Source organism: Phyllobates terribilis, unplaced genomic scaffold (genome assembly GCF_046119375.1).
Source record: "Phyllobates terribilis strain yellow unplaced genomic scaffold, ASM4611937v1 Scaffold_3__8_contigs__length_932513732, whole genome shotgun sequence".
Lineage (NCBI taxonomy): Eukaryota > Metazoa > Chordata > Amphibia > Anura > Dendrobatidae > Phyllobates > Phyllobates terribilis.
Genome location: NW_027362763.1, coordinates 852,580,180 through 852,602,525, shown reverse-complemented (window position 1 = coordinate 852,602,525; position 22,346 = coordinate 852,580,180). Strand labels below are relative to the sequence as shown.

At 42.7% G+C, this 22,346-nt stretch overlaps 1 protein-coding gene across 3 annotated transcripts in view; it reads right to left on the bottom strand.

The window, feature by feature from the left end:
- Positions 1-22,346, bottom strand: part of SLC8A1 (solute carrier family 8 member A1) — a 798,808-nt gene that overhangs the window by 398,915 nt on the left and 377,547 nt on the right. For all 3 annotated transcript variants that reach the window (XR_012318097.1, XM_073672538.1, XM_073672539.1), the window contains exon 6: positions 11,243-11,342. Coding sequence is in view for 2 of the 3 variants with exons in the window: in XM_073672538.1 (XP_073528639.1) it covers positions 11,243-11,342 (100 nt within the window). In the remaining variant the exon portion in view is untranslated. The remainder of the gene's footprint in view (positions 1-11,242; positions 11,343-22,346) is intronic.

Below are 22,346 nucleotides of genomic sequence, written 5' to 3'. Positions count from 1 at the left end.
CAGTACCCGGCAGGAAAGAATAGGAGTTATCCTGCAGTACCCGGCAGAAAAGAATATGAGTTACCCTGCAGTACCCGGCAGGAAAGTATAGGAGTTATCCTGCAGTACCCGGCAGAAAAGAATAGGAGTTATCCTGCAGTACCCAGCAGAAAAGAATAGGAGTTATCCTGCAGTACCTGGCAGAAAATAATAGGAGTTATCCTGCAGTACCTGGCAGAAAAGAATAAGAGTTATCCTGCAGTACCCGGCAGGAAAGTATAGGAGTTATCCTGCAGTACCCGGCAGGAAAGAATAGGAGTTATCCTGCAGTACCCGGCAGAAAAGAATATGAGTTACCCTGCAGTACCCGGCAGGAAAGTATAGGAGTTATCCTGCAGTACCCGGCAGGAAAGAATAGGAGTTATCTTGCAGTACCCGGCAGAAAAGAATAGGAGTTATCCTGCAGTACCTGGCAGAAAATAATAGGAGTTATCCTGCAGTACCTGGCAGAAAGTAATAGGAGCTAACCTGCAGTACCCGGCAGGAAAGAATAGGAGTTATCCTGCAGTACCCGGCAGGAAAGTATAGGAGTTATCCTGCAGTACCCGGCAGGAAAGGATAGGAGTTATCCTGCAGTACCCAGCAGGAAAGAATAGGAGTCATCCCGCAGTACCTGGCAGAAAAGAATAGGAGTTATACTGCAGTACCTGGCAGAAAAGAATAGGAGTTATCCTGCAGTACCCGGCAGAAAAGAATAGGAGTTATCCTGCAGTACCCGGCAGAAAATAATAGGAGTTATCCTGCAGTACCTGGCAGAAAATAATAGGAGTTATCCTACAGTACCTGGCAGAAAATAATAGGAGTTATCCTGCAGTACCTGGCAGAAAATAATAGGAGTTATCCAGCAGTACCCGGCAGGAAAGTATAGGAGTTATCCTGCAGTTCTCGGCAGAAAAGAATAGGAGTTATCCTGCAGTACCCGGCAGAAAAGAATAGGAGTTATCCTGCAGTACCCAGCAGAAAAGAATAAGAGTTATCCTGCAGTGCCCGGCAGAAAAGAATAGGAGTTATCCTGCAGTATCCAGCAGGAAAGAATAGGAGTTATCCTGCAGTACCCGGCAGAAAAGAATAGGAGTTATGCTGCAGTACCATGCAGGAAAGAATAGGAGTTATCCTGCAGTACCCGGCAGGAAAGAATAGGAGTTATCCTGCAGTACCCGGCAGAAAAGAATAGGAGTTATCCTGCAGTACCCGGCAGAAAAGAATAAGAGTTATCCTGCAGTACCCGGCATTAAAGAATAGGAGTTATCCTGCAGTACCCGGCAGGAAAGAATAGGAGTTATCCTGCAGTACCCGGCAGAAAAGAATAGGAGTTATCCAGCAGTACCCGGCAGAAAAGAATAGGAGTTATCCTGCAGTACCCGGCAGGAAAGAATAGGAGTTATCCTGCAGTACCTGGCAGAAAAGAATAGGAGTTATCCTGCAGTACCCAGCAGAAAAGAATAGGAGTTATCCTGCAGTACCATGCAGGAAAGAATAGGAGTTATCCTGCAGTACCCAGCAGAAAAGAATAGGAGTTATCCTGCAGTACCCGGCAAAAAAGAATAGGAGTTATCCTGCAGTACCCGGCAGAAAAGAATAGGAGTTATCCTGCAGTACCCGGCAGAAAAGAATAGGAGTTATCCTGCAGTACCCGGCAGAAAAGAATAAGAGTTATTCTGCAGTACCCGGCAGAAAAGAATAAGAGTTATCCTGAAGAACCCGGCAGGAAAGTATAGGAGTTATCCTGCAGTACCCGGCAGAAAATAATAGGAGCTAACCTGTAGTACCCGGCAGAAAAGAATAGGAGTTATCCTGCAGTACCCAGCAGGAAAGTATAGGAGTTATCCTGCAGTACCCGGCAGGAAAGTATAGGAGTTATCCTGCAGTATCCGGCAGAAAAGAATAGGAGTTATCCTGCAGTACCCGGCAGAAAAGAATAAGAGTTATCCTGCAGTACCCGGCAGGAAAGTATAGGAGTTATCCTGCAGTACCCGGCAGGAAAGAATAGGAGTTATCCTGCAGTACCCGGCAGGAAAGTATAGGAGTTATCCTGCAGTACCCGGCAGAAAAGAATAGGAGTTATCCTGCAGTACCCGGCAGAAAAGAATAGGAGTTATCCTGCAGTACCTGGCAGAAAATAATAGGAGTTATCCTGCAGTACCTGGCAGAAAATAATAGGAGCTAACCTGCAGTACCCGGCAGGAAAGAATAGGAGTTATCTTGCAGTACCCGGCAGAAAAGAATAGGAGTTATCCTGCAGTACCTGGCAGAAAATAATAGGAGTTATCCTGCAGTACCTGGCAGAAAATAATAGGAGCTAACCTGCAGTACCCGGCAGGAAAGAATAGGAGTTATCCTGCAGTACCCGGCAGGAAAGTATAGGAGTTATCCTGCAGTACCCGGCAGGAAAGTATAGGAGTTATCCTGCAGTACCCGGCAGGAAAGTATAGGAGTTATCCTGCAGTACCCAGCAGGAAAGAATAGGAGTCATCCCGCAATACCTGGCAGAAAAGAATAGGAGTTATCCTGCAGTACCTGGCAGAAAAGAATAGGAGTTATCCTGCAGTACCCGGCAGAAAAGAATAGGAGTTATCCTGCAGTACCCGGCAGAAAATAATAGGAGTTATCCTGCAGTACCTGGCAGAAAATAATAGGAGTTATCCTGCAGTACCTGGCAGAAAATAATAGGAGTTATCCTGCAGTACCTGGCAGAAAATAATAGGAGTTATCCTGCAGTACCCGGCAGGAAAGTATAGGAGTTATCCTGCAGTACCCGGCAGAAAATAATAGGAGCTAACTTGCAGTACCCGGCAGGAAAGAATAGGAGTTATCCTGCAGTACCCGGCAGAAAAGAATAGGAGTTATCCTGCAGTACCTGGCAGAAAATAATAGGAGTTATCCTGCAGTACCTGGCAGAAAATAATAGGAGTTATCCTGCAGTACCTGGCAGAAAATAATAGGAGTTATCCTGCAGTACCCGGCAGGAAAGTATAGGAGTTATCCTGCAGTACCCGGCAGAAAATAATAGGAGCTAACTTGCAGTACCCGGCAGGAAAGAATAGGAGTTATCCTGCAGTACCCGGCAGAAAAGAATAGGAGTTATCCTGCAGTACCTGGCAGAAAATAATAGGAGTTATCCTGCAGTACCTGGCAGAAAATAATAGGAGTTATCCAGCAGTACCCGGCAGGAAAGTATAGGAGTTATCCTGCAGTTCTCGGCAGAAAAGAATAGGAGTTATCCTGCAGTACCCGGCAGAAAAGAATAGGAGTTATCCTGCAGTACCCGGCAGGAAAGAATAGGAGTTATCCTGCAGTACCCAGCAGAAAAGAATAAGAGTTATCCTGCAGTGCCCGGCAGAAAAGAATAGGAGTTATCCTGCAGTACCCGGCCGGACAGAATAGGAGTTATCCTGCAGTACCCGGCAGAAAAGAATAGGAGTTATGCTGCAGTACCATGCAGGAAAGAATAGGAGTTATCCTGCAGTACCCGGCAGGAAAGAATAGGAGTTATCCTGCAGTACCCGGCAGAAAATAATAGGAGTTATCCAGCAGTACCCGGCAGAAAAGAATAGGAGTTATCCTGCAGTACCTGGCAGGAAAGAATAGGAGTTATCCTGCAGTACCTGGCAGAAAAGAATAGGAGTTATCCTGCAGCAACCGGCAGAAAAGAATAGGAGTTATCCTGCAGTACCCGGCAGAAAAGAATAGGAGTTATCCTGCAGTGCCCGGCAGAAAAGAATAGGAGTTATCCTGCAGTACCCAGCAGAAAAGAATAGGAGTTATCCTGCAGTACCATGCAGGAAAGAATAGGAGTTATCCTGCAGTACCCAGCAGAAAAGAATAGGAGTTATCCTGCAGTACCCGGCAGAAAAGAATAGGAGTTATCCTGCAGTACCCGGCAGAAAAGAATAGGAGTTATCCTGCAGTACCCGGCAGAAAAGAATAGGAGTTATCCTGCAGTACCCGGCAGAAAAGAATAAGAGTTATTCTGCAGTACCCGGCAGAAAAGAATAGGAGTTATCCTGCAGTACCCGGCAGAAAAGAATAAGAGTTATCCTGCAGTACCCGGCAGAAAAGAATAAGAGTTATTCTGCAGTACCCGGCAGGAAAGTATAGGAGTTATCCTGCAGTACCCGGCAGAAAATAATAGGAGTTATCCTGCAGTACCCAGCAGAAAAGAATAGGCTTTATCCTGCAGTACCTGACAGAAATGAATAGGCGCTATCCTGCAGCAACCTGCAGAAAAGAATAGGAGTTATCCTGCAGTACCCGGCAGAAAAGAATAGGAGTTATCCTGCAGTACCCGGCAGGAAAGTATAGGAGTTATCCTGCAGTACCCGGCAGGAAAGTATAGGAGTTATCCTGCAGTACCCGGCAGAAAAGAATAGGAGTTATCCTGCAGTACCCGGCAGAAAAGAATAAGAGTTATCCTGCAGTACCCGGCAGAAAAGTATAGGAGTTATCCTGCAGTACCCGGCAGGAAAGAATAGGAGTTATCCTGCAGTACCCGGCAGGAAAGTATAGGAGTTATCCTGCAGTACCCGGCAGAAAAGAATAGGAGTTATCCTGCAGTACCCGGCAGAAAAGAATAGGAGTTATCCTGCAGTACCCGGCAGAAAAGAATAAGAGTTATCCTGCAGTACCCGGCAGAAAAGAATAGGAGTTATCCTGCAGTACCCGGCAGAAAATAATAGGAGCTAACCTGCAGTACCCGACCGCCAGAGCATCATCAGCTGACTGGTAGGGGTGCAGGGTGTCGGACCCCAACAATGTCATATTTCCCAATATGTGGCATTATTGTACTGAATTCTTCAATTTGTGGATTATGTATACAGCCTATCCACATCTGCACCTATGTACGTCCGAGATTCGAGGAATCAGAAATGCCCACATGTCATCTGAGCACTAAATTATGAAACAAAGGTAACTTACTAGTAGACCAATGGAAATTTTTTTGCAAAGCCTTTGACATGAATTTGTGTGTCAGACAACGTCTCTTTCTGACCACTCGTTGAATGAAATCTTTATGCCTCGCTATTATCCCCGGTGTTTCCGTGACAAGCCTATAAAATCTTAACAAACCCAAATTCCTTTTGCTACATCATAAAATACAGCATTGACATATAAATCTCCCCAACAGCAATCCCTTTAGGGAATGATTAATTTGGTTTGTGTCGGATTGAACGGGAGGATGTATATGGGCTTTTGGGATAAGCTGTCATAATCAGGATTGAAAGGCAGCTGGCAACATCTGCACTGAGAGCCACAATTAAGTTAATCACAAAAAGAAGTATCATAAGATGAAGAAATTGCTGGGAGCTCAGCCCGAGTGACCTCGAACGTCTCTGCAGACCCCGAGACTCTGACTGCAAAGTGGCATTTCCAAATGCACCCGGACAGGGCTCTGTGGCATTTGCCTTTGATGACTGTAATGTAATTCAAATCTTTAATTGAAAGAATCCACAGGAGACAAAACAGAACATCTGACACGACGAGTGGCATCGCTTGTTGTCCTTCACAAGTGCAATCTCAAGTTCAGATTCATATTTGAGTCAAAGTGCTGTTATTCTTAAATGTCAAGAGTTTCAGAAAGTGGAACTTGGCGGTGATCATATTGCAGGAATCATCTGGGATAATAATAACAATCTTCTTTTTTGGAAAAATCATCAACTTGCAGTCAATAGTACTCATGACTAGGCAATGTATTTCTAAGAAACAGTCGTTCTCACACTTCACTGTTGTCAGAGCAACCGGCTTACAAATCCCTTAAAGGGAATCTGTCACCAGTTTTTTCTACCTAATCTGAGAGCAGCATGATGTAGGAGCAAATACTCTGATTCCAGTGATGTATCACTTACTAGGCTGCTTACTGAAATTGTCACTAGAGGACTAGTAACCCTCCTGTTATGTCATCCTCCACATTCATATGCTCTGGTTAATCCCGCACCCACCACAGATTGGCAGTTTTCTGCCTCTGCACAGTAAGCAGCCAATCAGTGATGTGGGCGGGGCTATACAGAGCTCAACATTCAGAAAGCTGCTAGATCTGCAGCAAATAAAACAGTATAGTGAGTGATATATCGATGGAATCAGTGTTTCTGCCCCCACATTATGCTGCTCTCTGATAGGATAACAAAAACCTGGTGACAAATTCCAAAGAAGCTTCAAGAATGATGTCATGCCGGTCCTACAAGTCTAAAGAAGGGATTCCAGCATCTTTTTTCTTTTCCTAATATGCTTTCAGTATCTGATTGTAGATTTTCTTAATAATACTTTCTGCACGTGATTATAGGATTGGCTATCTTGCCAAAGCTGTTGTTAAAGTGGATCTGTCAACAGATTTCACAATACAAACTGCGCTGCGTCCATTATTAAATGAAGCTCTTAGACCAGATGAAGATGGTGTATTTACTTTGAAAGCATGTCAGATTGACTGTATAATCTCGATATTAAATGAGAATTGTATTAGTCCAGTTTGCTGACTTCTATGGGAGACTGTTCTGGGCACGCTGTTTGTCTTGTGCAGAGGTGCACCGTGTCTATCATCTATTGTGACTGGTGATTCTGTGTTATCTTCATCCAACCCTATAATACAGATATTTATCTTCTTTATAATCCTGCCTCTCGCAACACTGAGATGAATGATGAAAAGTGATCTCTACAGAACAGGAAGTGTCAGTCTTTTATGAACCTCAGCAGCCAGAGTGAAAATGGAAAGATTTCAGGTTTTTTTTTCTTAAGTATAGATATTGATAGGGAAAAAATAACACAAAAAAAAACTCAATGTCAAGCAGCAGCTGCAAAAGCAAACAAGATTTTAGGGTGTATAAAAAGAGAAATAAAATCCCATGAGCCTAATGTATTATTACTCCTCTATAAATCACTGGTGAGGCCACATCTGGAATATGGGATCCAGTTTTGGGATCCACATTTTAAAAAGGATATTCAGAAGTTAGAGTCAGTTCAAAGGAGGCAACTAGATTATTACAAGGGATGGAGGCCTCTCATATGATGAGAGGTTGGAAAAGTTGGGCTTGTTTAGCTTAGAAAAACTACGCCTCAGAGGAGACTGGCACATGACTTATTCCTACCAAAGACCTTAATAAGGACCAGGGGGCACTCATTACCGGTGGAAGAAAGGCGATTCCGGCACCTAAACAGGAAAGGGTTCTTTACAGTTAGAGCAGTCAGACTGTGGAATGCCGACTACAAGAGGTAGTGATGGCAGACACTATAACAGCTTTTAAAAAAGAGACGGTTGCTTTTCTCACAATAAATGGCATTGTGGGTTATAAATTATCTACTGATAGGTAATGTATAACTGGTGGAGAAAGGTTGAACTTGTTGGCCCTATGTCTTTTTTTCAACCTATATAACTATATACTGTAGATATATGTAACTATATTACTATGTTTCCATATTCTAGCTGCATGCCACCAGAATGCCTATGTTATTGACCTTCCCCGAGTTCAGAAGAGCTTAGATTGCCTGAAGCAAACCTTGAATTTGACATTTCGGTACACCATCTAAGCTAACATAGTTGTATATATCTTATTATATCGTTTAGACATGGTAATTTATTATTCCCAAAATATACTATTCTGCTTTAAAATATATTTACATAAAGATGTTATTGCTTTTTGAAGTCATTTTATGAACCACACATCACATCTGGTAGAAATAAAGGATAATAATATAGTGGTTCCCAATTCATCACACTATAAACATTATTATATTGGGCGCCTTTATTTGCTGCTTTTTATGCCTTGATCATTGGAGCGGCAGCTTAATATTACATCATAAACAATAAGTCCTTATGGATCCAAAGGTCTTGTTTGACATACTATTGTTCTTGGCACGAGCGCCCAGGCCACAGATGCAGAAGTAAAGTGTTTCCTTTGGTCCGTGGTCTCTGGGGTACTGGGTGAGCTTCTCAGAGCATAAAGTGTGATTTGTAAAAGTAGTGTGCCAAGGCAAAATGGAAATAATAAAGTTAGACAAAACTGTATTACCTTAAACTGTGGAGAGTATCTCACTACAAGCATGAAATCGTAAGCTAAATACTGAATGTCAACCAATATATCCAGGCTAAAAAAAATGTGTCTTTGCATGCAACAGATGGCCTATATTCTATTGTGATATCTTATTTTTGGACTTATTATTATTTTTTATTATTATTTCAGTTGGTAAGTAAAGCTTCATGACATCAAGGATGAAATAATTTATTTAGCTCAATAAATGTAAATCTTCCATTTCTGTCTTTAACTCCTTCAACTGTTATGTATTCCGGGCATTAATGACCAAAGCAAATGTAACAATTTTGCCATGCCTTTATTTAAAGGGAACCTGTCACCATGGTTTTGCTATATAATCTGAGAGTAGCATAATGTCGAGACTAATTCCAGCGATGTGTCACTTACTGGACTGCTTGCTGCAGTCAATGGTAGCTGTTTAAGTCCATATCCACTGAGCTCCAGTTAGTGGTGGTTGCCAAAATGGAATCAATTTCTTCAGTTTTATAGTGCATAAATATGTTGCATAATAAAGACCCCGAATCATTAAAGGGGTCCTAAAATGTATTTCTAACTATCCATCCTTACACTCTATCCACTTTTGTAATTTGCTTTAATACACAACACCCCATACTTCTCCCTATCTACCTAATCTCTAAATGTCTTTTTTTATACTGTACATCCTGTGACGTTTCGCTTGAGAGAGGAGTCACAGGGAGCCGCACTGCAGTTATTCACTAGTTGTTTACATCGCTGTCCCCTCTGAAGGCGTCTTGGATCCTGGGTGATGGACGCTGTGGATGATGTGAGTGCAGCGCCAGCACTCTGCATCTATTTCCGCCACTGCTGTAGCTTCTGTTGATAGGGAGCGGAGATAGAACCAGTGCGTGACATCAGTGCCGCCCCATAACTTATAGCACCACCCTCAAATAAATCATCATCAGTGGGTGGCGCTGGTGTCACTCACTGCTTCTATCTCCGCCCAATGTCGACATCTTTCACAGAAGCTACGGCGGCGGAGATAGAAGAGTGCGGGTGCTGCATTCACTTCTCCCACAGTGCACATTACCCAGGATCAAGGACGTCTTCAGAGGGGGCAGTGATGCAAGAAGCTAGTAAGTAACTGCAGTGCTGCCCCCTGGTGAAATGCTGCTCTAGGAGGGGCAATGGATGCTGCGGGAAGTGAGTGCAGCCCCAGCCTCCTGTGACGTCCAGTTTTTTTTACCCCTCTCAGACGGGGTCAGACTAAGTATAGTAAAAAAAATTAATTTAGGGATTAGATCGATACAGAAAAGTGTAGGACATTGTGTCATAAAGCAAATTATGGAAGTGGTTAGGGTGTAAAGATAGATAGCTAGAAAATACATTTAAGGTGCCAGCCCACCCTATTAAGATGTTTATGATTTTTCAACTTTTAGGCTGTGTGCCCACTATGCGGTTTTCAAGCGTTTTTGCCGTGGAATTTCCGCAGCAAAAACACTTAAAAAACGCTTGGTAATACGTGCCCCATGGTCCCCAATGATAATCCGCATTTGCTGTGCACATGCTGCGGAAATTTCCGCTGCGGATTATCATTGCGGAAAAATACGCAGCATGCCCATTAATTTTGCGGACATGCAGCGCAATTGCCGCCATTGACTTGCATTGAATCGCTTAATATCCGCATGACTACATGTGCACATGCGGATATTAAGCGATTTAATGTGTGGAGGGTACCCGTGTCTGGAGAAGGTGAGACTCTCCTCCAGACTCGGGTACCATAGTACCTGTAAAAAAAAGAATTTAAAATAAAAAATAAAAATTATACTCACATTCCGATGTCCCCCGGTCTCCTGTATGAAGCGTCCTGGCTTCCCGGCAGCTCGCGATGATCTAAAAGGACCTGCCATGACGTCATTTAGTCATGTGACAGGTCACGCGACCGCTGACGTCGGCGGTCGAGTGACCTGTCACATGACTAAATGACGTCATGAAAGGTCCTTTCACACCACCGCGAGCCGTACAAGAGATCGGACGCAGTGGAGAAAAGACCGGGGGCCATCAGAAGGTAAGTATAATGTTTTTTTTTTATTTTTTACCATTTTTATTCTCTTTTTTCAACTATAACTTGGTCACACTATATAAATCCATGCCGGTTGCATAGATTTATATAGTGTGACCAAGTTGTCAAGCACTTTCCAAGTGATGCTAAAATAGCTTGGAAAAGCGCTTGATAACCCGCATGCAGAAATGCATGTGAAGAACGCTTGACAAATGCTTCTACCTGGCAGGAAAAACGCATGTAAAGTCCGCATGTGTTTTTCCTGCCAGGGAGATGCGGAAAAAATCTGCAGCATTTCCGCATCGTGGGCACTTAGCCTTAGCGTTTTCACGCAAGTCCTGGCCAGCTATGCCAAAATGGATGGAGCATGGGTGGGATGGGGCTTGGCTAATCGTCAAACCTGTCAAATTAGACCACTGAAGAGTTATACCACCTAAAAAGTTATACCACTTTAGGGCGTAACTTAAGCCAGAAATATGCTTCAGTCTATGACTGCTGAATAGGGGCCAGAATGTTTACACCAAAATTTGTCAGAAGTGCGCAGACATCAAGCGTTGTTGTCATCATACATTCATGTGGTGCAATAATTAACCCCATGGAAGGGTCTATTCCAGGTACGATTTCTGTGTGTGTCTTTCATAAAAAATTTGCCTTTCACTTAAAATATTTTTTCACTCAAAAAACAAACAAACATGAAAAGTACAATAAAGTTTAGCTACATTAACAATAAAATGAGGCAAAAACCCCAGTTACCGAGCCTGGGATTCATTTACAACTAGACTGGAGTGCTTTGAATATTGGGCATTTTAGTAATGTACCACTAAGTGATAGATGGGAGCCAACAAATGGTGATAACTGGAACTTGGATTCATCAACTTGTGGAAAAGTTTGAGCTTTCTACTCTCATGTAAGAAATAACATAAATGTCGGGTGAACGCTAATTCTGTAACGCTAAACATTGCAAGACACAATCCCAAGAGAGTAATATCACTAAATTAGAGCAGCAAGGTCCCTTGAGTCTACTGTAACAATCTTCATAACTAAAACCTTGGTTAATTGCCATAATTCCCTTCTAACAAACATAATAAACGGAACATAATTCTCCTCCTAATGACATTAGACTTTTAGGTGGCATCATGTAAGTGGCAGTATGCACATAAGAACTTACCAGCACTAACTGTAATCGCCTCAATGAATTGCTCTCTCCAGCTGTTCGTTCCAACCACCAGAGCCAGATTTGTCTTCTTAATCAGTTTGTCCACAGTGCTCTGCGGAGACAGAAGAGGAGTCAGGGACTCATTGGAATCATTCACTTACTTTCATTCACCACATATAATGGAAAATCTTGGCCATTTGGCAGGTGTATAACAGCTGCTGTGCCTTAGGAATCGGCACAAAGATATCTTTGAAGGATGCTTCTAAATGCAGATATGTTATCATGTTCAATTGCATTGTTAAAGAAGCACTCCTCAAGCCATCAAAGTTTTCATCATATTTCAAAGTTCAATCATCATATTATATAGCACTGTGTACTTACATTTGCTCATTTTGCCTTTCTACCCAGCTGATTCTTCTCTTTTCTTTGCTCTATGTAGAAACAGGAAGTTTCTTGTCCCTATTTTTATCATTCTTCCTTTCAACTTCTGACCCAGCTGCTCCTCTCCTCCCTCCTGCCTTTGATTTTTGCAGTGACTCATGACTCACACAGGGAAAATTGACCTCCTTTTTCTACATAGAGCTTAGAAGAATTCAGCTAGTCAGTTTTTAATCCGTGATGTCATAGACCGAATGGAAAACGGAATAATTATGTTGGTAGAAGGGCAAAATAAGCAATTGTAAGTACACAGAGCTATGGAATATGATGATTGCAATATATTAAGAGGATACAAATTTTGATGGGAGTGCTTCTTTAATACAGTCATGATGGTTTCATCTCGGTCTCACATAATAATATAATGATGCTGTGCAATAAGTGTATATTTAATGGCTAGTACAGAAGGGGTATTCCCAGAGTGTTCTTTGCGAATAGATTTTCCGTATTTTCCAGTATGAAATTCGATCATTTTAAATGTATGACTTGGGCAGATAACCTTGGCATTCAAGACAGCTTTCCATAAATGACCTTCACGAGATAATTTGAAAATTACATCTTGTTTAAATCAGATAATTGTGTTTCATTTATTAATAAAAATAACTGTTTTTTATTTTCATATTACTATTTTTATAAAAAAAAAAAAAAGCAGAATTAGCAATTTTCACACTAGCCATTGGGGCTTTTTTAGTCTCATCCATCCTGTTATCATCAGGCTCCGTATCAGCAGAGGCAGGATTATGATGACAGATAATACCTCTATATACAGTTTATAACACACATAATCACAATAGGTAATCCTGACTCTGCTCCACCTCTCTTTACAATGACCTTTGCACATGCTTATTAGATGCTTCAGTACAAGACATAGGGTTGGTTGGTGTCTGACTATTGTGGCTATACACGTATGTTGTTTCCTGAAACAACAAGACGACTGTAAATAAGCCCAATTAGTGAATGTGAACATTGAAAGATTTTTTATTTTTAATACAGATTGTAATATGCAAAAAAATGACAATGATATTTAAAGTATTTTAATAAATACATTCAACACAAAAACCTGAATTCAACAAAAACTTTTTCTGATGACAGTTTCCCTTTAAGACCTGAAGAAGGCTTTCTACCATCTCTTTGTGAAAAAAAGGATGACAAAAAGTTATGTTTTCTGAATACTAACCAAATAATCTAACCACTGGTTAACCCAGGAATAATGGCAAACAATGGCAATATTATCATAAAGTTCTTACATGATACTTCCATATAGTTACTCTACATAATAGTGCCATACAGTGTTCAAATAACAGCATTATATTGTGGCCAAAGAATACCATAGCCTGTTTGGCTATAATTAATGATGATTAGGTTTTTATTTTTGTTCACTTTACTACTGATTTGATTAGCATATAAAACACTTTTGCCAATTCTGAGTTCAATAAATATTATTAAGAACGTCTCCAGCAGCAGATGAGTAGATCAAGTGTCTGCCCGGGCTCAACCTTACTTATCACTGATCAAGCACTGAAAAGCTAAATTATGTTACTGTTGCATTACATTTATATACCAGTCCTGACGCCTAGTAACATCTAAACCTTCAACAGGTATTAATATTTATTAACTTCTTTGTGTTCAGAATGATTTCTGGGTCACGTTTTAGAGTTGCTTAGATTTGATAGTGAGCAGCGCTGTTCTGTCTCAAGTACTGATGAAAAAGGTGCTGAGACAAAACATGGAAAGAGAACCAGGCTCGTGAATGAATTCCATGTATTCTGTTCTTTTCCTTACTTTAGCTTAAAGAGGAATTTTCTTGGATTTTTTTATTAAGTCGGAGTAGCTCATCGAGTTGCAGCTGCTCCACTGATTCTGGAACAGTTTTTCTTTTTATTCTGTACCCTTCCGTTCCAAAGTTATACCCCTATCGGTAAAAAGGGTTTAAAGTTTTCAATCAATCAACTGGGTATGTACCATTGAAGTTCTTTGTGGGCGTTTGCTTTTTCTCCTCTGATGCTGGCCAATCAAAACATGGCCACGCACACTGAGACATTCTTTGATACACGCCCAGTTAATTGAAGTGAAAAATAACAAGATAAGTAATGGGTGTGGTGGGGGTGGGAAAAACTTTGGAACAGAGGGGTTCAGAAGAAAAAGAAAAACTGTTCCAGAATCAGTGCACCAGTGATAATTGAGGAGATACTCAGTTTAAATAAGATATATTGTATAAGTTCCTCTAATTATTTTAATTATTAGGTTGAGAGTCTGAAATTAACATGCAAGTGTATTGTACAACCCCTGACAAAAATTATGGAATCACTGGACTCGGAGGATGCTCATTAAGTTGTTTAATGTTGTTGAAAAAAAGCAGATCACAGACATGGCACAAAACTAAAGTCATTTCAAATGGCAACTTTATGGCTTTAAGAAACACTAAAAGAAATCAAGATTAACAATGTGGTACTCAGTAAGGGTCATTTTTTTCAGACCAAGCAGAGGGAAAAAATTATGGAATCACTCAATTCTGAGGAAAAAATTATGGAATCATGAAAAACAAACACACAAAAGAACATTCCAATACATCAATAGTATTTTGTTGCATCACCTCTGGCTTTAATAACAGCTTGCAGTCTCTGAGGCATGGACTTAATGAGTGAAGTTCAAAGCTCAATGAGGTTACAAAACCAAAAAAAAGTGCTTTAGTAAGTCAGTAAAAAGTAGGTAGGAGTATTTAAAACAAGAAAATGATAAGGGTGCCCATACTTATGCACCTGTCAAATTTTGTTTGAATGCAGGTTGCACATTTTCTGTTAGTACAATAAACCTCATTTCAAGGCAGAAACATTACTGTGTCCAACAGTTATTACATATATCAAACTGAAATAGCTCTTGCAAAAACACCAATTTTTATAAAACATTAAGCTTAAGATTAATAGGGGTGCCCAAACTTTTTCATATAACTGTATACACTCTGTGAAAATAATAGTTCTAGTGATCCATGCAGACATTATATCCCCCTAATGTTCTATTCGCACATGGGATTTTCATTGCCAATAAAAGTGTAGTCTGCTGAACTGTTCTTGTTAAAAATAGTCAGGATTCGATATGGAGCTGAACACACAATTTAATCTGCTGGCAGCATGTTATATATAAAGAAGGCCTGAGAAAATTAATCAATAGTTTCGTTGGAGAAGATTTAGTATAACTTGTCATTATTTAAACCTCTGCTCTTTCTAAGCTTAAAGCACTTGTCCATTACTATTATTTGGCCAACCCCTTCTTAAAGTGAACCTATCACCTCCACCTGCAGGCATATTGGTAATCTGCAGGTAAATAGCATTTAAATCATTCCTGGCAGGCTAAGTGGAAGTGCAGCTACAGGGAGAAAATTAAGTTTTATTCTACCTGCAGATACAGGGAGAAAATTAAGTTTTATTCTCCCTGCAGCTGCTCTCTTCTAGTCATCAGAGCGGTGTAGGCAGTGGCTATAGTCACCGCTCATTATACAGTGAGCATTATGTAATCCCTCCTTGGCCATCAGTCGGCTCTGCACATACACAGGCTGTCAATCAATGTGATGTGGAGTGACTACAGTGTGCTCACTGTTCACTGAGTGGTGACTGCAACTCTTCTCTGCACCACCCTGATGACTGTAAATAAGCGGCTACAGGCTGAATATAACTTCATTTTCTATCTCTAGCTGAGCTTCTAGTAAACCTGACAAACATGGTTTCAACACTACTTACCTGCAGATTACCTCTATATCTGCAGGTAAATAGCTTTTTTTGGAGGCAAAACATAAAACCACCATATAATCACCTGTTGGACCAGTAAAGTTACAATGATGTCGGCACTGTGCCTGCTGGTGCTCGCTAGATATAGTTATGTCTTGTGAGTGCTGCAGCCTACCAGCAGGCACTGATGGGCTGCAGCGCTCATACGTCCCTTAGAAATCCAAGTTTCACCCAAGGGAAGTATTTGATCAGCAACCTGCTAAAAAGCCTGCAGCACTCATGTGACATGGCAATGTTACAAGAGCACCAGCTGGAACGGCACCAACGTTGAATCGGCAGTATATTGTGCTGTTATTCTACATATGGCCTTGTTGCATTTAAGAAGGTGTTCTTCAAGTAGTGGACAACCCCAGTAAGTGTTTTATTAAGCAGTTCTACTTCGTGATTGACAGCCTTCTTTGAATAAGTGCGCATACAAAGATAGTTAATCCATGAGTAGGACCGCCTACTGGACTCCTAATAATAGAATGAGAAGGGAATTCATTGAATAAGATGTACCGTAAGTTATACTGAATCTTATTCCACAAACCTATATATCATTCTGTTCAGCTCTATAACATGCTGCCTGTCTATAAAACTGCATGTTCAACGTGAGTTTCCCTTTAAGAAGATGACACCACTATGAGCACAGTCTTACTAAATCAGCATCTTCAAATACAGAAATGCCCACCAATGATCCAGACGGAACCTAGGGCCAGCTCTTCCCAGTATGCTCGGTGGAGATTGTGTGGGTGCAGCCAATTCCTAATCTTCTAAGTAATGGGGCATCTGTAAGATCATCTAATGTAAAATAGGCTTTTCTCCACAATAGGTTCCCTTTAAACATTCATGTTTTACTTTGATTTCTCCTTAACAGTTCACTCCAGTCTCTTGGAGCCTTTAACGTTTCGAGCAGTGGTAGTCACGTGACTTTTGGTAATTAAAATGTATATAGATTGCACGGCTTCCAGAATACACGCCACATAAAACCATGAATTATTAATACACTGTCATGAAAGATTTAATAGCTAAACTATTTTACGCAAAGACATGTCAATGACACACTCTCGGCAGTTGTTCACTTTTAATATATAATCAATACCTTTGGACAGTAAAGGATTTACTTGACCATGTTTTCTAATGAAATTACATTAGACTGGAAAATAAAGTAGACGGCATGCAGAGCTATACAAGTGGAGCCATTAATGCGGGGAGGGAAGCAAAATCCGAAATAAGACTAAAATCACAGTATATACAGTTAGGTCCATATATATTTGGACAGAGACAACATTTTTCTAATTTTGGTTCTAGACATTACCACAATGAATTTTAAACAAAACAATTCAGATGCAGTTGAAGTTCAGACTTTCAGCTTTCATTTGAGGGTATCCACATCAAAATTGGATGAAGAGTTTAGGAGTTTCAGCTCCTTAACATGTGCCACACTGTTTTTAAAGGGACCAAAAGTCATTGGACAATTTACTCCAAGGCTATTTCATGGACAGGTGTGGGCAATCCCTTCGTTATGTCATTCTCAATTAACCTCTTGAAGCTCATCAAGAGAATGCCAAGAGTGTGCAAAGCAGTCATCAAAGCAAAAGGTGGCTACTTTGAAGAACCTAGAATATAAGGCTGCATGCACACGATGTGTTTTTCTTGCGTTTATGCTGCGGAATAAAGCGCATCGAAAACGCATGGTAATCCGCACCCCATGGTCCCCAATGGCATTCCGCAATGTCAATGCACATGCTGCGGATTTTTCCGCAGCGTTTCTGCAGCGCTCATACATCCGCAGCATGTTCATTAATTTTGCGGAAGCGCCGCCATTGACTTGCATTGAGACGCATAGAAACCGCGTCTGTACATTTGTGCAAGCGGATTCTATGCGTCTCTATGTGGGGATGGTACCCAGTTCTGGAGGAGAGAAGACTCTCATCCAGACCTGGGTACCACTGTACCTGTAAAAAAAAAAAAAAAATAATAAATAAAGCTTATATTCACCTGTCCGGCGGCCCCTGCAGCGCTTCTCCTTCCAGGACCTGAGATGACGTCGCGGTCATGTGACCGCAGGCTGTCTCGCGAGATGCCGGCAACCCGGAAGAAGCCAGGACAAGCGCTGCAGCACATGCGGCGGGGCATCGGAGGTAAGTATAGCTTTATTTTTTTTTATTTTTACGGTCACACTGTATAAATCCATGCTGTTTGCATGGATTTATATAGTGTGACCTAGTTGTCAAGCATTTTCCAAGTGATGCTATCGCCTGGAAAGTGCTTGTCAGTCCACATGCGTAAACACATGCGTTAACGCATGTGGGTACGCATGTGAATCCGCATGTATTCTGCAGGAAAACCGCATGCACAATCTGCATGCGTTTTTTTTGCCAGGGAGATGCAGAAATGCTGCAGAAATTTTCTGCTTCATTTCTGCATCGTGGGCACATAGCCTAAGACATTTTCAGTTGTTTCACACTTTTTTGTTAAGTATATAATTCCACATGTGTTAATTGATAGTTTTGATGCCTTCAGTGTGAATGTACAATTTTCATAGTCATGAAAATACAGAAAAATCTTTAAATGAGGTGTGTCCAAACTTTTGGTCTGTACTGTATATAGTTACCCTACATCTATCTATATCTAGGTAGTATCCTAGGTCACACGCCTACATGCAGTAGCCCCATGTAAGCAATGCACAGAGCGGAGCACGACAGCCTCTTACATTGATTAGTAGTCAAGGTCACTGCCAGGTACTGTGTGGCATCTTCTATTTAACTGAATAGGAGATAAGATGCAATACCCGGCTGTTGCCACTGAACAATGTGCAGGGCTGCTAAGTTTTGCCCTCACATTATCTCTTATTCAACTGCTGGGGCATGGGTGTCATGCAACTACTAATGCATTAATGATGAACTATTCTACACATAGGTCATCAATTGTTTAAACCCCTTTAAGGTTGGGCTCACATACAGCATTTTTTTGAAAAAAATAGAACATTTTTATGGCTTTTTAAGCTTTATAATAATAATTTTTATTTATATAGCACCAACATATTCCGCAGCACTTTACAATTAAGCAGTGACATGTACAGACAATAAATTCAGTGCAAGGTAAGACAGTTTAAACAGTTACATTAGGAGTGAGGTTCCTGCAATCTACAAGCTTTATTAAATAGATTTATTTTTGCATCGCCACATAGCTCTGAAGTCTATTATTGCAATAAAAAATGCACTACAAGCAATCTGCTTATGTTTGGTGGCACCGCAGTGGCATATTTTGGGTCAGTGGCATTTTTTTCAAAATGAAGCATGTATGCTGTTTTTTTCTGCTTTTTCCCATAAACTTCCTGTAAGGCATTGGTCTGGGGCTGGATTTGAAATGGGTCCAAGACCTTCTGTGGTCTCTCATTCCAGGCCAGCTGGGGCTGATGCTGCTCAGCATTGTTGTCAGCCCCAATGCCTAGCTGTTCCACGAGCCCTGCAGATTGTCTCCCAGGCATTTGTGCCTAGCAGTGTTAAGCATAGGCTGCAGAGGGAGACAGGGCTCGTGGAGTCTAATTCCAGGATTCGCCGCACTGAGCATGTCCGTGACCTGGCGGATCATGATTGGTGGGTTGGCACCCACCTGACTCGGTGACTTGGCACTCCCTGATTGGTCCACGAGTAACGTCACCAATAGCGCGTCGCTGGGCAGGGCTTAGTCTTTAAAAGGCCCGCCCACAAACATGGCGGTGCGCTCAGATCATTTGAGCTAGCTGTTTGTGGTGTGCACGCTGACTCCGGGCTCAAAGAGCCATAGTTTCCGCTAGGCAGGTTAGCTTCATAGAGGCAGGTAGCTTCGCTTCGCTGACTGGCTCTAACCAGGGGGTTCGCCCTTACACCCTGAGCCGCCTGTGAGTTTAATAGAGCGGGTTTGCTCAGTCCGGTAGCACGCCGGCTGAGTGCTCGAATACCCGGCGGGAATCACCCGCAAGCCAGCGCCGTCTCCTATAGCGTAGCGCCTGTACCGAAGACGGGGCTACTGCTCATAGTCCGGTCACACGTCTCCCTGCGGTTCTTGGAGATTGTGTGAACCGCTTTAGCGCCAATCCCCATAGCGTAGCGCCTGTATCAAAGACAGGGCTACTGCTGTTCCCACGGACGCACGTCTCCCTGCGGTTCTTGGAGATTGTGTGAACCGCTTTAGCGCCAATCCCCATAGCGTAGCGCCTGTATCAAAGACAGGGCTACTGCTGTTCCCACGGACGCACGTCTCCATGCGGTTCTTGGAGATTGTGCGTACCGTCTTACCCTTCCGTGTGCGTTAACACGAAGGGAGAAGATTATTGTTAGGTGCGTCGCCGGTTGCTCTCTCCTCCGTGCAGTAAACAGAGATAGAGCGTACCGCTATACCCTGTCCGGTGTGAAGTTAACACGGAGGGGTTTATCATTTAGTTGTCGTTTGCCTTTCCACCCGGGAAATATTCGGCAGCAGTCCTCTAGGCTGCATCGCGGACCCCGGGGTTGGTTGCGTTCCATTAAATAAAGTTGTCTGCAACCGCTCCCCCTAACACTTCCCTATATGACTTCATAAGAAAAAAAATGCCTGAAAATTGCTTTTTAGTGTGTAGAAAAGCTGGAAAAAAATGTATGAAGGTATAACTTGAAAATATAGAGACTTTACAAAAAGAAAAATCTTCAACCTAAGGGCTCATACAGACGAACTTATACTGTACATTGTCCGTGTGCTGTCTGATTTTTGGTCAGATCGCACACAGACAGCACAATGACCCATGTTATTCTATAGGGCTGTTTAGATGAATGGTTTTTCTCAGTCCAACTGTCTGCGAAAAAAAAAAATCTCAGCATGTACTATTCTCTTCTGAGCCTTGGATGAGACTCACCCATTCAATAGGTGCACAAAAAAAAAAGGATCCCACATAGAACATTTTTATGGATACATTTCTATTCTAAAGCTAGGAAACTGTATTTGATCATGTACATTTTTTTTGTAAGTGTATGAAAATGGATTGCACACAGACATCACACAGATCTCATATGGACATAAAAAACAGGTTAACAGATGTCACATGGATAAAAATCAGATGAAAATTAGATGAAAATCATCTGAGTGTTCTGGATGAAACTCAGCCAATTTTTGGTACGCTCATCTGCAGCTGGTTTTAGTTTCTGGTCCTAACTTTTCATAAAAGTGAATCTGTCACCAAGTTTTTGTTACCCCATCTGAGAGTAGTATGAGCTAAAGGCAGAGACCCTGATTCCAGTGATGTCACTTATAACTGCAGTTCTGAAAAAAAAATTATGTGCTGCAGATCTCTGAATGCTGAGTTCTGTACAGTCCCACCTACATCACTGTTTGATGTGCATAGACAGAGAGCTGCCAATAAGTGACGGGCATGGTTATACAGAGCTCATATAGCCCTCCATATTCATGATCGCTGTGTAACACATCCTCCACCACCGATTGGCCACTTGCACAGTGTACACAGAAAGCAGCCAATCAGGGGTGGGGGTGGGGTTACACAGAGTTCAGCATTCAGAGCACTGGCAGATCTGCAGCAGATAAAACAGTGATTTTATCAAAAGTGCAGCAAGCAGCCGAGTAAGTGACACATCGCTTGAATTAGCCACTCTACCTCTACATCATACTGCTCTCAGATGGGGTAGCAAAAACCTGGTGATGAAATCTCTTTAAAGGGAATCTGTCAGGTGATTTTTTAGTACGATACTAAGGGTATCCTGAAATGGGGTTTGGGCAGCCCTTTCAGAATATGTAAGTTTTATTGCAGTAGCTGTCTGCTATTCTCCTGTACACCTGCAGATACAGCGGCTCTGACAAGGGCACCTATTGAACAGCAGCGATCCCCTGCACAGTGCTGTCCCCTGTACAATGGTACCATCCATGTGTCCCCCCATACACTGTGTGGTACCTGCAGCTGACGCGCCCCTGGGCCTGTGTCGCGCTGCGTTGCGCACGCGGGAGCTTACCCGGAGCCGGATCTGTTTAGGGTTGTAGTCTCGTGGCGGTGACCCGGTCCGTGCCCAGGGAGTCAAACTGGACGGCAGTCTGTTAGCGGTAGAAAATGGTTGATGACTACGCCACCCGTTGAATGCAGCCAGGGGGCTGCTGCTGCAGGGCAGACCGCTGAGGCCGGTGGAAGGATGGTGCAGCGTGATAGTATAACCCCCAACGGGAGGGGTATGGCCTCAGGGCAGCCGACGTGGATGATGGGGGTAGCAGGAACCACTCAGAGACGGTATGGTAGCGTTCAGGGTCTTTACTGGTAACAACGATAGACCCTCCCGGAGTACTTGCTAGCGAACGGGGCCTGGTCAGTCCTTGAGCAGATGGGATCTCCCCTGGCCAGGCGTAGTTGTAGGCCTCCCAAGCTGACTGTACTCTTCTGGCTACCTTGCTAGAAGCTGATGTAAGTAGCCCACGTCCCTGAGTGTACCGTGTGGTGCTCACCCGTATGGCCGGTGACTCGGGGCCTTCTAATGGCTTCCGCTCCACGATGGCGGTGCTGGTCCCACGTGTGTGACCGGGCCTTCGGGCTTCTGGGCCAGGGGACCTGAAATCCCCTGCCTGACGGATTCTGCTGCTGGGTAGAAGTTAGTCCCCACAGCCTCGGACTCCGGGTCCGGTAAAGAATCTTCTTAGTCAGGGCGAGCTCTTTAGCTGCCAGCCCCTGACTCCTTGTGACTCTGCTGCTTCCTATGCTGCTCTTGTCTCTACTCTTCCTGGACTCCAGGCTCAGGCCCCTGGACAGGGCCTGCCTGTGGAGCAGAGCCCATAGAGCAGCTCTGCTCCCTGTCTTCTCCTCTCAGAACTCTCTCCCCTGCCTCAGCCCCAGGTTTATATAGGGGAAGTCCTTCCCCTCCCAAGACTGGGCAGGAGGTGTGGCATGCACAGGATCCCTGACCAAA